This window comes from Pelophylax lessonae, assembly GCF_965119305.1.
Source record: "Pelophylax lessonae genome assembly, chromosome: 3".
In the NCBI taxonomy this organism is placed as follows: domain Eukaryota; kingdom Metazoa; phylum Chordata; class Amphibia; order Anura; family Ranidae; genus Pelophylax; species Pelophylax lessonae.
Window position 1 is genome coordinate 398,606,253 of NC_138770.1, and position 16,708 is coordinate 398,622,960.

At 48.1% G+C, this 16,708-nt stretch overlaps 1 protein-coding gene across 1 annotated transcript in view; it reads left to right on the forward strand.

The window, feature by feature from the left end:
- The window catches only part of RPF2 (ribosome production factor 2 homolog), a 61,399-nt gene extending 45,069 nt beyond the window's left edge, over positions 1-16,330 (forward strand). The window contains exons 7-10 of the mRNA XM_082251405.1: positions 5,552-5,651; positions 5,867-5,969; positions 14,426-14,570; positions 16,094-16,330. Of these exons, the coding sequence (XP_082107531.1) occupies positions 5,552-5,651; positions 5,867-5,969; positions 14,426-14,570; positions 16,094-16,276 (531 nt within the window). The 3' untranslated portion in view covers positions 16,277-16,330. The remainder of the gene's footprint in view (positions 1-5,551; positions 5,652-5,866; positions 5,970-14,425; positions 14,571-16,093) is intronic.
- The last annotated feature ends 378 nt before the right edge of the window (positions 16,331-16,708 follow it).

Here is a 16,708-nt window from a genome sequence, read left to right on the forward strand (position 1 = left end):
CTTATTGTATTCCCTTTCTCTGAAAAGTTTGTTCCTTATGCTTGGGTCCTCACCAGTACAGTATTTGTACATTGATATCATATTCCCCCTCAAGCGTCTCTTCTCCAGAGAGAATATGTTCAGTGCCCGTAGTCTTTCCTCATAGCTGATGTCCTCCATTCCCCTAATTATTTTTTGTTGCCCTTCTCTGGACTCTCTCCATTTCCAGTACATCCTTTCTGAGGACCGGTGCCCAGAACTGGACAGCATACTCCAGATGTGGCCGGACAAGAGTCTTGTAGAGTGTGAGAATAACCTCTTTATTTCTGGAGTGAATCCCCTTTTTTTATACATGCCAGAATTTTGTTGGCTTTGCTTGCAGCGGCTTGGCATTGCATGCCAAGCCTGTTGTCCACCAGGACCCCCAGGACCTTTTCTATCTTAGATTCACCCAGAGGTCCCCCCCCCCCCTAGCGAGTAGCTTGCTTTCGTGTTTCTGATGCCCAAGTGCATTACTTTACATTTTTCGACATTAAACCTCATCTGCCATGTCGTTGCCCACCCCATAATTTTGTTCAGGTCTGCTTGTAAGGTTTCCACATCCTGCTTCGAAGATATTGGCATGCTTAGTTTAGTATCATCCGCAAATACCGAGATTGTGCTAGATATTCCCTCCTCTAGGTCGTTTATGAATAAATTAAACAGGATTGGTCCCAGGACAGAATCTTGGGGGACCCCACTTTCCACACCCGCCCAATCCGAGTACTCCCCATTTATCACCACCCTCTGGACTCTCCCCTGGAGCCAGTTCTCTATCCAGGTACTCGCCCTATGGTCCATACCTACATTCCTTAGTTTGTACAGTAAGCGTTTGTGGGGAACGGTGTCAAATGCCTTTGCAAAGTCCAGATACACCACATCCACAGGCCTTCCTTTATCTAGATGGCAACTCACTTCATCGTAGAAGGTTTTGATTTATATTTCTCTTACATCCTCCGACAGTCGTCGCCTCCTCTAAGTCATCACTATTGGGTATTGACTTCCTATCCGTAGGAATAGCTAGGCATATAGACTTAGTCAAAAGACAAAAGGCATTAGCATATACACACCCATGGGGGCTGTCCCACTGGTCAATACCCCCCCTGCATCACCACTCCAAACTCAGTTTTACTTTGCCTAGCGTCAGGAATAGTCAGGCTTACCTTGTGCTGGGGCTTCAGTCTCAGCCTTCCTAATCTTTTATTTGATTTTCTTTGAAAATGTCAGATTTTTCTCTTACTTTACTAGCTGTTTATTTTGTCAGCTTCTAGTGTCAGTCTTCTCTTCGGATGAAGATGGATCATGCGGTGCTGGGATTCGGACTGACCGCCCTGGTTCTCCAGGGCACAGAGGGTCAGATGGACCCCCAGCCCGCCATCGAGCGTTCAGCTATGGTTCGCCCTGGCATTAAGAACGACCCATCTCTGTTCGCTGCAGGGATGCAGCCGTGAGGTGGCTACCTCACAGGACTAGTCTGCGATGCTGCAGCGTCATGTCCCTGGCTCACGGCACTCCCTGAGTGACAGAGGTTTATCCGTGCATAGAGGCTCCCCCACGCCATCTGGTACAGGTAAGTACTTCTGTGTGGGGCTTCTGTCTGGGGTGGCAGTCTGTGTTGCTGTGTGTTCCCCATGTCTGTGCATGTGTGACTCCCTGTGCGATCCCTGCGGGGTTCGCTTGTGCAGATCTGTATGTTTGCCGGGGGTCCCTGTGACACCTTAGGTGCATGTTTGGGGGTGCAGACGTTTGTGCTTGTGCGGCGACCGCAGCGGTGCCTTTTCGCGCGGTCCGCCATCTTTACTGTGAGCACACATGTATCACACAGATCAAATTCCTTTCCCGGTCGGCAGACAGATTCTTCCCTCCAATCTTCATCTGCTTCTGGGGCGTCTACAGGACTTGCATCACGCGGTGCAGGACCTGCTTGCTCAGGGAGTGATTGTCCCTCATCGGGACAGGTTTCGGGGGTTTTTATGTTTGAATCTGTTCACTGTGCCCAGGAAGGAGGGCAAAGTGCGTCCTATTCTGGACGTGCAAGCGCTGAACCGCTTCGGGCGTGTTCGGGAGTTTCGAATGGAGTCTCTCCGTTCGGTTGTGGCCTCCTTGAGTCTAGGAGAATTCCTGGTTTCGATAGATCTGAAAGATGCGTACCTGCACATCCCTATTTTCAAGGGTCATCAGCGGTACCTTCGGTTTGCTATCACAGAGGTTCACTTCCGGTTTGTGGCGTTACCTTTCGGTCTCGCTTCGGCACCCAGGGTGTTTACCAGGGTGTTGGCACCGGTCCTGGGCCTACTGCGATCTGTCCGTCACGCTATAGACGCTCCAGGAGTTCGGATGGACCATCAACGTTCAAAAATCAGCGTTGTCCCCGTCGCTTCGCCTTCCCTATCTGGGAATGGTTCTGGACTCTGCTCAGGCAAAAGTGTTTTTGCCGGAGGACAAGCTCCAGACTTTACGGGACGAACTCAGGTCCCTCAGGGACAATCCGTCCTCGTCACTCAGGACCTGCATGCAGGGCCTGGGGTTGATGGTGTCGGCCTTCTAGGCGATACCTTTTGCCCAGTTCCACACGCGGGCTTTCCAGACGGAGATCCTGGTCAGGTGGCACAGACTTCCTCAGTCCTTGGATCTGGATGTCTCCTTGAGTCGCCAGACCAGATTGGCTCTTCTGTGGTGGATCCAGTCCCCGTCGGTGGCGGAAGGCAAGTCCTTCCGCCCGTTGGTGTGGACAGTGGTTACCGCGGACACCAGCCTGTCGGGCTGGGGTGGAGTCCTGGGCAACCTGTCTGCCCAGGGCACTTGGTCGGAGGAGGAGTCCTCCCTCCCGATAAATGTGCTGGAACTACAAGCGATAAAACTCTCTCTTCCAGTGGTCGGACCGTCTCCAGGGCCAGCCTGTTCGCGTACAGATGGACAATGCTACCGCGGTGGCTTACATCAACCACCAGGGGGGCACCAGGAGTGCTCGAGTGGCCCGGGAGGTGACTGACATTCTGTCTTGGGCTGAGACTCATGTCCCGGCGATCTCGGCAGTCCACATTCCGGGTGTGGACAATTGGCAGGCCGACTATCTGAGCCGCCAGACTCTGGACCAAGGGGAATGGTCCCTACACCCGGAGGTTTTTTTTCAGATGCTCTGTGCGAGGTGGGGATCCCCAGACGTGGATCTGTTCGCATCCCGGCTAAATCGAAAGGTGGAAAGGTTCATGGCAAGAACGCGTGACCCGTTGACAGACGCCTCGGATGCGTTGGTGGCCCCTTGGCATCAGTATCGTCTGATGTACGCCTTTCCTCTGATTCAGTTACTGTCCCGGTTCCTTCGCAGATTGATCTCGGAACCGCACATGGTGATTCTGGTGGCACCGGACTGGCCTCGCCGGTCCTGGTACGCCGACGTTGTTCGCCTGGCAGTGGCGCCTCCGTGGCGTCTGTCTCTGCGGGAAGATCTCCTGTCTCAAGGTCCGATCTGCCATCCTGCTTTACAGTCGCTGGCTTTAACGGCCTGGCTGTTGAGACCCAGGTCTTGAAGGACAAGGGTCTATCCCCTGAGGTCATCCCTACCCTGTTCAAGGCTAGGAAATCCTCCTCTGGTAAGATCTATTACCGTACCTGGAAAGCCTATTTCACCTGGTGTGAGTCCAGGGGGTTCTCCCCTCGTTCTTACTCGGTGTCGAGTATCTTGGCTTTTCTCCAGTCTGGAGTGGACCAGCGCCTGGCGCTGGCCACGATACAGGGCCGGGTGTCTGCTCTGGCTATCCTTTTCCAATGCCCTGTGGCGTCTCATTCCTTGGTGCGCACTTTCATTCAAGGTGTGCGACATCTGGCTCCTTCCAGGAAGGAGCCTTTACCTCCATGGGACTTGAACTTGGTTCTGTCCGCGTTACAGCGTGCTCCCTTTGAAAACATCAGGGAGATATCGTTGCCTCTGCTGTCTACGAAGGTTGCCTTTTTAGTGGCGATCACTTCGGCTCGCAGAGTGTTGGAGCTGGCGGCGTTGTCTTGCCGCTCCCCTTACTTGATCATTCACAAGGATAAGGTGGTTTTGCGACCACCCCCATCCTTCCTTCACAAGGTGATCTCTGAATTTCACCTTAATGAGGATATTGTTCTGCCTTCGCTTTGTACGAAGCCTAAGCATCCAAAGGAGATTGCTTGGCATTCCTTGGATTTTGTCAGGGCGATCAGGGTTTACCTGTCGTCTACGGAATCCTTTCGGAAGACGGATTCCCTCTTTGTCCTTCCTGAGGGATCTCGGAAGGGCATGGCTGCGTCCGCAGCAACTATTGCCAAATGGATCAGACAGACCATTGAGCAGGCTTATGCTTTGAAGGAACGGGTTCCACCCTTCCCTGTTAAGGCGCACTCTACCAGGTCTTTGAGTACTTCCTGGGCCTGTTGGCATCGGGCCTCGGTGGCCCAGGTGTGCAAGGCTGGTCGTCGGTGCACACTTTTTCCAAGTTCTACAAAGTAGACGTTCTGGCATCGGCTGATGCTTCTTTTGGCCGCAAAGTTCTCAGTGCGGCTGTGCCATGATGGACCCTTGAATTTTTTCTCTGGGTCCCTGGCTGTTGGCATTTGCTTTCCTGGGTTGTTGCTCCTGTTGAGCAATGTTTTTTTCTGTTGCCCAGTTGGTTCTTACGGTGCATGTAAGATTCCTTTCTCTGATGTGGGTACTGCGTTGCCTTTTCTACGGTTGCGTCTCCCACCCCTCATGTCTATACTGCTTTGGGACATCCCAATAGTGATGACTTGGAGGAGGCGGCGACTGTCGGAGGACGTAAGAGAAAACGGAATTTTTGTAAAATCTTACCTGTAAAATTCCTTTCTCTGAGTCCTCCGACAGTCCCCGCCCCCGCCCCTCTTTTGGGGTTCTTATACCTACTGCTATGCTACCAAACTGAGTTGGGAGTGGTGATGCAGGGGGGGTATTGACCAGTGGGACAGCCCCCATGGGTGTGTATATGCTAATGCCTTTTGTCTTTTGACTAAGTCTATATGCCTAGCTATTCCTACGGATAGGAAGCCAATACCCAATAGTGATGACTTAGAGGAGGCGGCGACTGTCGGAGGACTCAGAGAAAGGAATTTTACAGGTAAGATTTTACAAAAATTCATTTTTTTCTTCTGTTTGCTTCTGGTGCAACTTTATTGTGCATAATAATTTGGATAATTACATCCAGCATTTCTCTATACTATTTTTATGTTTTGTTTTCATAGTAAGGTTTTGATACCCATTCTGTACAAGATCAAAATGATAACGTACAGCAAAGATGTTGGATTTGAGAGGCTTTTATTGTTGTAATATTATACAAATTAAACCTTAATTTAAAAAAAATAAAAAATGGCACCAGGGCTTTGAAATTCATGCATAACAGTAAGGAAGTGGGAACTGCTGAAGGTATGGGCTTTTGTCCAACGTGGTGAAAAAAAAAAAAACACTATCTGGTTGCCATATGTTAAAAATATTAACCTGTTCTTCTGATAAGTATGAGGTCAGATACAAAGTATTTTCCACATTTTTGTGTTCCAGAACTGCAAATGTCCTGAAGGCACCAAACCTCTGCTGATATTTGCTGGAGATGCATTTGAAATGAACGAGGATTACAAGCGCCTGAAAAACCTTCTGATAGGTAATATATTGTTAAATTCAATTACCTAATGAGCTTTCAAAAGAAAAAAAAATAAGGTGATCCTACATAGATGTCTTTATAAATTATGCTTTTGAAAACACTTTGATATTCTTGAATATCCTCAAGACTAGGTAGTGATACAACATTTTTTAAGAAGTGTTTATAATGTTGGGATCAGGTTGTACTGGCTGAATTAATGTTGTTTTATTTTATAGACTTCTTTAGAGGGCCCACAGTGTCTGGTATACGACTAGCAGGCTTGGAGCATATATTGCATTTCACAGCAGTTGATGGGAAGATTTATATGCGCAGCTACAAGTAAGTGCTTAATTTACAATTAACTTAAGACTTGCTCCTTGGTAACTTGCCAGAAACATATTTCTGGCATAGTGACTGGACCTAATTATGTTATCTCTAGCCTTAATAAAGTAATTGACGTTAGAGGTGATTTCTCAACATGTATGGAGTGAAATTTCACCTAACACCTTTAATACCATTGGAGATCCCACTTAAAATGTCTTATATTCTGTTTCACTGTTAGAATGTTATCTAATACAGATTAGCCTGATTGCTAATAGATTTAAGCTATTCCATTGGTTTCTAGGAGCATTGTTGAGTTGTATGATGTTTTCAGGATTTCGGTAGGAAGATGAGGGAATATTACACATAAATATATGTCCTGCTGGTTTTACCATTGTTCTTTCATACTGCTTTATTATTTGGCATAGCGGTTTCCTATATTTTTTAAGCACTGGTGTCCAGCATTAATAAATATTTTGGGTTTGTGCTAACACTGGATGTGCTCCATTCATGTGAAACTCCCTAACTGTAGCTCTTGTTAGGAAAAGGATGGGCAGCAGATACAAAAACACGTAGTGATGGATAAATGAGTGCTTTGATCTAAGTTCCAGCACTGTTAGATTTGTATATAGAAGTGTCCAACTTAGGAATTGTTTGCATTTCACATTAAGTTCCAAGGCTGAAAATTAAAGAGAGAGGGATTGTTTTATACAAAACAAAAAAAATATTGTTGGAAGTTTTTGAAATAATCCTAATAAACTGTGTTTTCCCATAGCAACCAATAACATTTTCTCTTACGTCCTCCGACAGTCGCCGCTGCTTCATATTCATCACTAATGGGGTTATTGACCTTTGCTCCGCAGGAGTAGCTAGGCAACAAAATAGTTAATATCAAAGCTTTTAACATATCCCACCCCTAGGGGGTGGTTCCCCTCAGTCAATACCTCCCTGCTTCCTGCATTCCCAACTCAGTTTCTAATGCCTAGCTTAGGAGTAGGCTGGCTGTTCCTGTGCTGGGGCTCTCGGTCTCAGCTTCTTTTCTCTTTTTGATTTTATTTTGAGTTTTTTTTCTCTCTCTTTTACTTAGCTGTTGATTTTCAGCATTAGTTAGCTCTTCTGATGAAGATGATCGTGCGGAGCTGGGTCTCGGACTGGCCACCCTAGATCCCAGGGCTCAGGGCCAGGGGCTTCCCAGCCTGCCATCGAGCATTCAGCCAAGGGTACCCTGGCACATTGAACGACCCATCCCTGTTCGCTGCAGGGATGCTATCTGTGAGGTGGCTACCTCACTGGACGCCATGCGGTTTCGCACCACAGTTCCTATGCGTCCTGGCTGCGACACTCCCTGTCATTCAGTGCAGCGGTTTGATCGCTGGAGCAGGCTCCCCATGCCATCCGGATGGTAAGTGTGCATCTATGTGGGGACCTGTCTGTTTGGGTGTCAGTCTGGACCCTGCATGTCTGTGTGGCTGCTGAGCTCCCTGTCAGTTCCTGTGTGGAATTGCTGCCTGTGTGTGGGCTGTGAGGGGGGGGCTCTCCTGCTCTGCTGGATGAATACATGATGCAGTCTGAGTTTTGGGCATGCTGTGCGGCGATCGCTGCGGCTACCCGCCATTTTTTCTGCGGCAATTAGGGTGGCCGGTCCTGTGTGGTAAGGCGCGGCATTTTGGCGCCAAACACCGCCATTTTGGCGGCGATCGATCAGGCCACATGTCGGCGCCATTTTCTATTTGCCTGTGGAAATCCTCAGCCGAGCGGCCATGTTTGTGTAGCCTCTCATAGGCTTCATAAGGGCGGTCAGTCTTGCATCACTTCCTTTTGCTCTGGGACAGCGATCGGTGGCAGCAGCCTGTGGATTTCTCCAGGTTTTTACTTTCCATTTTCCTGTATTCCTTGCCCAGTGTTCCTCTCCCTGTGGGGGTCGGTGTATTCAGTGGGTGCGGGGGGCTACGCTCGCCGCGATCTTAAAGGGACAGTGCTCCTTTTTTCCTAATATTGCTGGGGCATGGATTCTCAGGATTGCAAGTTTCCTCCCACCTTGGTGGGGGGCCAAGGGGCTGCTGCTTCCCCCGAGGGGGCTGATCTGGCTACTATTGTGGCAAATTTGGCTGCTCAGGTGCAGATGCTGGTGGCTGATCGATCCACAAAACGGCCCAGAGTGTCTATTTCCTCTGATTCAGAGGGCGATGGGGCTGCTATGGCTGGAGTGCCCTTCTCAGGGTCTCACTCCTCTCTAGACCTTGTGGGGTCTGAAGGGGAGGCTGAGGTGGAAGGGGTTGATAATTCTCCCCCTGGCTCGTCTGAAGAGCTTGCACTCATGGATGAGTTAGTTGCTTCTATCAAGCAAACGCTGCATTTGCAGGATGAACCATGTCCTCCTGTTTTGCTGTCCTCTTATGGGACGCAAATGAAACGCAAAACATCCGTTTTTTCCTTGCTCTGAGGAATTTCAGCGGGCGGTTGATGAGCAATGGCGCAATTTAACCACTTAAGCCCCGGAAGATTTTACCCCCATTCCGACCAGGGGGTATTTTGCGATTCGGCACTGCGTGACTTTAACGGACAATTGCGCGGTTGTGCGACGCTGTACCTAAACAAATTTGGCGTCCTTTTTTTCCCACAAACAGAGCTTTCTTTTGGTGGTATTTGATCACCTGTGCGATTTTTTGATCACGCGCTATAAACAAAAAAAGAGCGTCAATTTTGCAAAAATAACAATATTTTTCACATTTTTATATGAAATTCCCCCAAAAAAAAATGTAAAAATCAAAATTTTTTAACATTTTCGGCCAATTTGTTTTATGCTACCTATGTTTGTTAAAAAAAATCGCAAAAAGCGTATTTTGATTGGTTTGCGCAAAAGTTATCGCGTTTACTAACAAAGGGAAAGATTTTTGTCATTTTTGTTGTTGTTTTTTTTTAACGCGTAATGGCGGCGATCTGCGATTTTTTTTTTTTTTTTTTGCGGTACTGCGATATTGCGGCGGACAGATCGGACCCTTGACTGACATTTTTGACACTTTTGGGGTTACCAGTGACATTTCTACAGTAATCAGTGCTATATATATGCACTGTTACTGTAAAAATACACTGGTAGTGAAGGGGTTAACTTTATTTGGGAGGGAGGGGCTGTGTGTGTCCCTAGGGGCGTGCTTTCTACTGTGATTGGCTGTGGCTTCAGCTGTAAGGACACTGATCAACGGATCTACATAGTAGATCCATGTGATCAGTGTCTTTGCAGCGAGGAGAATGACAGGCAGCTTGTTTACACAAGCTGCCTGACATTCTCCCTCTCCCCCGCCGATCGCCGAGTGGCCGGCAGACATCGGGTCCGCTGGTCACATGCGCGGGGGGGTCCGTGACCACGCGGGAGCGGGAGCGCGCCTCCGGGGGCGCGCGCTCGCTCCCTAGACCCTCACAAGCAAGCAACGTAGCCCTACGTTAGTTTGCCTGTGAGGGGCTGACCGCCGACGTAGATAGTCGTGCGGCGGTCGGCAAGTGGTTAAAGAAGCCTTTTGCTGTTCCGAGTAGGTTCAAACTGCGTTATCCATTTACGCCCTCCACTGATGAGCGTTGGTGTGTGCCGCCTCAGGTGGATCATGCAGTGGCGATTTTGAATAAGTCCACTGCGATCCCTGCTGAGGATACCCCGGTGTTCCGGGATCCGACGGACAGGAGATTGGAGTCTCTGGCCCGTCATGTTTATACGGTTGCTGGTTCTATGCTGAAGCCTATTTTTGCTTCAATTATGGCAGCCCAGGCTATTGCGGATTGGACGCAGGTGCTCAGGCGCACCCTGGTGGCTGACTCGGCCCCGCCGACAACTTTGGCTATGGTGGATCAAATTCATCAGGGTGTCATGTATTTGTGTGATGCGGACTTAGATATGGTCCCCTTGGCTGCGCGTCTTTCTAGTGTGGCGGTGTTGAACCGTCGCCTGATATGGCTGAAATGTTGGTCTGTTGACCAATCTTCCCGCAAGACTTTAGCTAACTTGACCTACGCGGGATCTCGCCTTTTTGGCGAATCTTTGGATACTCTGATAAAGGGTATTTCTGGGGGTAAAAGCACTCTCTTGCCCCAAACTCACAAGAATAAGTTTGTTCGTGGTAAGAAGAATGCCTCGTTTAGACCCTCTCAGGGGTCCTTTCGTGCCTTTCGGTCGCACTATAAGGGCAAGCCCTTCAAGGGCCAAGGCTCCCAGAAGAAGCCGTGGGCGGGTAAGCAGAAGTCCGGCCAGTCCGGGTCCGCTGCCCATAACAATGCGGCCTGAAGGGACGCCCTCACCTGGTTCTGGGGTGGGGGGACGTTTGCTCGGTTTTCTTCAACCCTGGCTGGACCGCATTCGGGACAGATGGGTTCAGGAAATCGTTCGATCTGGGTACAAGATCGAGTTTCTCTCTCGGCCGGCGGGCAGATTTTTCCCCTCAAACCTTCAGCTGACTTCGGAGCGCTTGCAGGATCTGCACCTGGCGGTGCGGGCCCAGTGAGTGGTGGTTCCGGTGCCTCATCGGGACAGATTTCGGGGGTTCTATTCCAATCTGTTCACTGTGCCCAGAAAGGAGGGCAAGGTACGTCCGATTCTGGACTTAAAAGCTCTGAACCGCTTTGTGCGGGTTCGCAAGTTCCGCATGGAATCACTGCGCTCGGTGGTGGCTGCCCTGGTTCCGGGGGAATTCATGGCCTCCATCGATCTGAAGGATGCGTACCTTCACATCCCCATTTTCGAGGGTCACCAGAGGTACCTTCGATTCGCCATTGCGGAGGATCATTACCAATTCGTGGCGTTACCCTTTGGTCTCGCTTCGGCTCCGCGGGTTTTCACCAAGGTGCTTGCGCCGGTTCTGGCTTTGTTGAGAGCCCAGGGCATTTCTGTCCTGGGGTATCTGGACGATATCCTGATTCGGTCTGCGACCAGTCAGGGCCTGGTGAACGACCTGTCCATCACGATGCAGACTTTGCAGGAGTTCGGGTGGACGATAAACTTTCCAAAGTCAACTCTGTGTCCGTCGGTTCGTCTTCACTACCTGGGAATGATCCTGGACTCTGCTCAAGCAAAGGTCTTCCTGCCGGAAGACAAGCTCCGGACGCTTCAGGACGCAGTCAAGTCCCTCAGGGACAATCAGTATTCGTCCCTCCGGACGTGTATGAGGTGTCTGGGATTGATGGTCTCGGCCTTCGAGGCGATTCCCTTCGCCCAGTTTCACACGCGGGGTCTCCAGGTGGAGGTTCTGGCCGTGTGGGACGGGCGACCGCAGTCTCTGGATCTACAGATATCATTGAGTCATCGTGCCAGAAGGGATCTTCTGTGGTGGCTCCGGTCCCCGGCGGTGTCGGGGGGCAAGTCTTTTCGCCCTTTCTCATGGACAGTGATCACCACGGATGCCAGCCTGTCGGGCTGGGGTGGTGTTCTGGGCGTTCTGTCCGCCTAGGGAACTTGGTCGGAGTAGGAATCCTCCCTTCCGATCAACATTCTGGAATTGCGAGCAATATATCTTTGCCTTCTACGTTGGACGGACAGGCTTCTAGGCTGTCCGGTTCGGGTGCAGACGGACAATGCCACGGCGGTGGCCTACATCAACCACCAAGGGGGCACCAGGAGTGCCCGGGCGGCTCGGCAAGTAGCCGACATTCTGTCTTGGGCCGAGACGCACGTCCCGGCGATATCTGCAGTCCACATTCCGGGAGTGGAGAACTGGCAGGCGGATTATCTGAGTCGCCAGACCTTGGACCAGGGAGAATGGTCCCTTCACCCGGATGTTTTTCAGATGCTGTGCGCGAAGTGGGGGTCCCCAGATGTGGACCTGTTCGCGTCTCGTCTAAACAAAAAGGTGGAAAGGTTCGTAGCAAGGACGAGCGATCCTCGGGCAGACGCGTTAGTGCCGCCTTGGCGTCAGTATCGTCTGATGTATGCCTTTCCACCGATTCAGCTGCTGTCCAGGTTCCTTCGCAGGTTGGCCTCGGAACCGCACGCGGTGATTCTCGTGGCACCGGACTGGCCTCGCCGGTCTTGGTACGCAGACCTCGTGAATCTGGCGGTCGACGCTCCGTGGCGTCTACCTCTTCGAGAAGACCTCCCGTCTCAAGGACCGATATTCCATCCTGCTTTACAGTCGCTGGCTTTAACGGCCTGGCTGTTGAAAGCCAGGTCCTGAAGGATAAGGGTCTTTCCCCTGAGGTCATTCCCACTTTGCTTAAGGCCAGGAAGGCCTCTTCGGGGAAGATTTACTACCGTACTTGGAAAGCGTACTTTGCCTGGTGTGAGTCCAGGGGGTTCTCCCCTCGCTCGTACTCGGTATCGAGAGTGTTGGCTTTCCTTCAAACGGGCGTGGACCAGCGTTTGGCGTTGGCCACGATTTAAAGGTCAGATTTCTGCGCTGGCCGTTCTCTTTCAGCGCCCTGTGGCGACTAACTCTTTGGTTAGCACCTTTGTTCAGGGGGTGCGACATCTGGTCCCTCCTAGGAGGGAGCCTTTGCCTCCATGGGACTTGAACCTTGTTCTGTCCGTGTTGCAAACTGCTCCTTTTGAAAAGATCAGGGAGATCTCGTTACCTCTGTTGTCCAAGAAGGTTGCTTTTTTGGTGGCGATCACTTCGGCTCGCAGAGTGTCGGAGCTGGCGGCCTTGTCCTGCAGCTCTCCCTACTTGGTGATTCACTTGGGTAAGGTGGTCTTGCGACCTAATCCGTCTTTTTTTTTTTCCGAAGAGGATTTCGGATTTTCACCTCAATGAGGACATTGTCTTGCCTTCGCTCTGCGCGAGGCCAAAGCATCCGAAGGAGGTGGCTTTACATTCTTTGGATGTTGTTCGGGCGATCAGGGTTTACCTGTCGGCGACTAAGTCTTTTCGCAAGTCGGATTCTCTATTTGTCCTTCCTGAGGGGCCTCGGAAGGGCATGGCGGCGTCGGCTTCTACCATCGCTAAATGGATCAGGCAGACCATTGAGCAGGCCTATGCTTTGAGGGGGAAGGTTCCTCCCGTGCCTGTGAAGGCGCACTCTACCAGATCTCTGAGTACGTCTTGGGCCTGTCATCATCGGGCTTCTGTGGCCCAGGTGTGTAAGGCGGCGACTTGGTCGTCAGTTCACACCTTCTCCAAATTCTACAAGGTGGATGTTCAGGCATCGGCGGATGCTTCCTTTGGCCGCAAAGTTCTTAGTGCGGCAGTGCCTTAGGGTCCCTTGCTTTGGGTCCTTGGCTGTTGGGATGTCTTATCCCTGGGTTACTTGTTTTCCTGGGTTGTTGCTCCTGTTGAGCACGTTTTCATGTTACCCAGTTGGTTCTCTTACTTTGGTAAGGTTCCTTTTTCTCTGTTGTGGGTACTGCGTTACTTTATGCGCGGCTGCGTTTTTTTCCCACCCCTCATGTTTACACTGCTATGGGACGTCCCCATTAGTGATGAATATGAAGTGGCGGCGACTGTCGGAGGACGTAAGAGAAAACGGAATTTTTGTAAAATCTTACCTGTAAAATTCCTTTCTCTGAGTCCTCCGACAGTCGCCGCCCCCGCCCCTCTTTTGGGGTTTATGTACTCTACTGCTATGCTACTGAAACTGAGTTGGGAATGCAGGAAGCAGGGAGGTATTGACTGAGGGGACCACCCCCTAGGGGTGGGATATGTTAAAAGCTTTGATATTAACTATTTTGTTGCCTAGCTACTCCTGCGGAGCAAAGGTCAATAACCCCATTATTGATGAATATGAAGCGGCGGCGACTGTCGGAGGACTCAGAGAAAGGAATTTTACAGGTAAGATTTTACAAAAATTCCGTTTTCTCTCTAGTAAGGGGGGGGGGGCAGGCAAATACAATGGAGAATTTGGTTGCCATAGAGGAGCTGTTTTTGTTTTTGTTTTTTTTATAAACCGCTTATATAATACATTAATCCAAAGCAACCAGTTAGAATTGACTTTAGTGAAGGCAGACCTGTACAGGATAGATATTGGTTGGTTGCAGTGGATACTGCTCTTTGCACTAATGAAGTAAGTAAGCCCCATTGATGCAGTTGATATTGAACTTCTGCCTATTGGGGCCAGCAATGCAGGATTAAATGATCCTGTCGTAGTACTGGTGTGTTAAATGGTAAAAAAAAAAAAAAAACTGCATTAACTATTTTAAGTGTGAGGAAATGTAAAAAGCATTCACTGTCGGTGCTTTTCAGAATTGTAGGCAGAATTTAATGTAAAACATATTACATCTTCAAGTGTCTGTAAACCTGAACAAATAAAAAGTAAAACCTTCCTAATAGTGATTATAATGTGTCTATGGCATTTCTTTGTTTAGAAAAACAAACTTTCACACGTGCCAAGGAAGTGCATGAATGTATATTTTTCAAACTGCGATTTTGGTATTTATGAGAATTTTTTTTTTTTTTTTGAACTATGCTATTTAGTAAAAATTATCAAACAGTATTTTATTTCTAAAGTAATTGGATCTTTTTCCTATAACATTATGAATTTTCATTTATTTGTTTTACTAGAGTGTTAATGAAGAAGTCTGGGTGCAGAACCCCACGCATAGAATTGGAAGAAATTGGACCTTCATTTGATTTTGTGATGAGGAGGACCCACCTGGCTTCTGATGACCTATACAAGCTGGCTATGAAACGTCCTAAAGCCTTGCAGGTAATATATTTGGCCTGGGGAATCCTCTCCCACACATAGGAGGCTGCACTTTGTAACCTGCATATTGCTGTATTGGTAGTTGAAAGATGCATGTTTTGTTAAATTTGAACGGCCTTTATTTTAACAAGTAAAATAATAAATACATAACAGACCATGATTTTACCAGTAGAATAACTAATGTTCAAACAAGACCACAATACATCACTCAAACACACTGCTCTGTACAATGTCACCAGACACACACGCTCTTTACTGCTATTGTATGTCACCAGTCATATACATATACTGCCCTATACTACCAGTGACACACACACACACACACACACACACTGCTCTGTACTACCATTGCCATTCATATACAAATGTTGCCCTGTACTATTGTCACAAAAACATGTTTCCTTTGCTGTACTACTGTCCCCAGTCACACAGATACATTTCCTGATGTATCACACATAGTGGTGCTCCATCGTGTGACATGTGCACGGTATCTTAGAGCTCATTACCTGTTTGCTGTGATCACTGTATGGCTTGAGCACACTGATGAGAAACATACACTGTAAGCATTGGCTGACTACTACTGCTCAGCCTCACAACATTCTTTAGATTCAACGTGAGAAACTACACATCTCAGCATTCAGAGCATAGCCAGCAGTGTAAAGGGACCAGTAAGACCTGAAGTCCAGCAGACTTTGCTGTAAACCCCAAGAGTGCCCTGCCACCCAGTGACGTGTGTCATTCGGGAGATGAATGAGAGAGTGGCAGTGTTACCAGCGAGTGAGAATTGCCCACCCCTTATATATATATATATATATATGCAGACCTAAATACATGGATAGGTAGCTAGGTAAAATATTTTTTCCCAGGTTTTCTCCCTTTTTTTTCATTTTTTTTTTTAATTCTTTAGAGGTATGCATGAAAATATACAAGGACAACAAACAGTACAAAAGAATAATATCCTGGTGTCAGGAAACTGGGCACAAGGCATATAGTTAACAAACATTAAAGTGTGAGAGGTCTCAGTTTCATGGCATTACCAGTTAACCCGTTATTGGCTCCATCTTGCGGATTAAATCAGATCCGTCGTGCCAAAGGGACAACGCTAGAAGAGGTCTGATCCAAAAAATTGATGGTGAGAAGGGGGAGAGAACCCCACCGGCATCTATCTATTGGCCCGGGTGGGACCCACCAAACCCCCCACTGCAATACGTATAAGACTAAAATACCGTCTCTCTTTCTAGTCATATTAAGCACACCTATTGATAATTTTTTGTAAATATGAAGGGGGAAGGGCCTTTTTTTTTTTAAATTTTTTAAATGGATTCAGCCAACTTATGATGGTTAAAAGCTCCTATATTTTTAATATAAATAAGATGGCACATAAAGACAACTTCATTTTTAGTTGGGGGGGGGGGGGGTTACTTTGTCAATAAAAATAACCAAAGTTCAGCATCTAATGTATTTACATAGTAGATTTGTAAAAAAAAAGTTATGATTATTCTGATGCATTGCATGTCTTTGTTTAGGCAAAGAAGAAGAAAAACATTTCACACGATACTTTTGGTACTAAATATGGCCGAATTCACATGCAAAAACAGGATCTAGGTAAATTGCAGACCCGTAAAGTTAAGGCACTGAAAAAGAGGCCAGCAGAGAAGATTGCAGCAACAAGTGAAGATGGAACCCCAAAAAGAAGGAAAAGCAACTGAAAAAGGGTTTCATTAGTACTAGAAGACTGTTTATCCCTTAAGCATGCCTTTTTTTTTTTTACAGGACTTACATACTGGACTAAACCTTGTCATGCCTGGTGTTCTCTTAATTCTTTTCTTTTCTAACAGAAACCTTACTCCAACCATAAGTTTCACCCTCTAAGAGAAATGTGGGTGAACCTATTATTAAATTGTGTTTTTGCAAGCACCAAAAGTGTGAGTTGTGGAAGAAAAGGAACACCTGTTTAGAACATTGAATGATAGACACTACCTTGAAGAAACCAAAATCTATCAGAATTAGTTTGGGCTTCCAGTTAATTGGCTAAAAAGCCTTTTGGGATTTTTTTTTTAATTATTTTATGTTAAGACTCTTGTTATATTTAAAATATCTGTGGTCTGTTTCTATGGAATAGGTAACTACTATGTACTTTG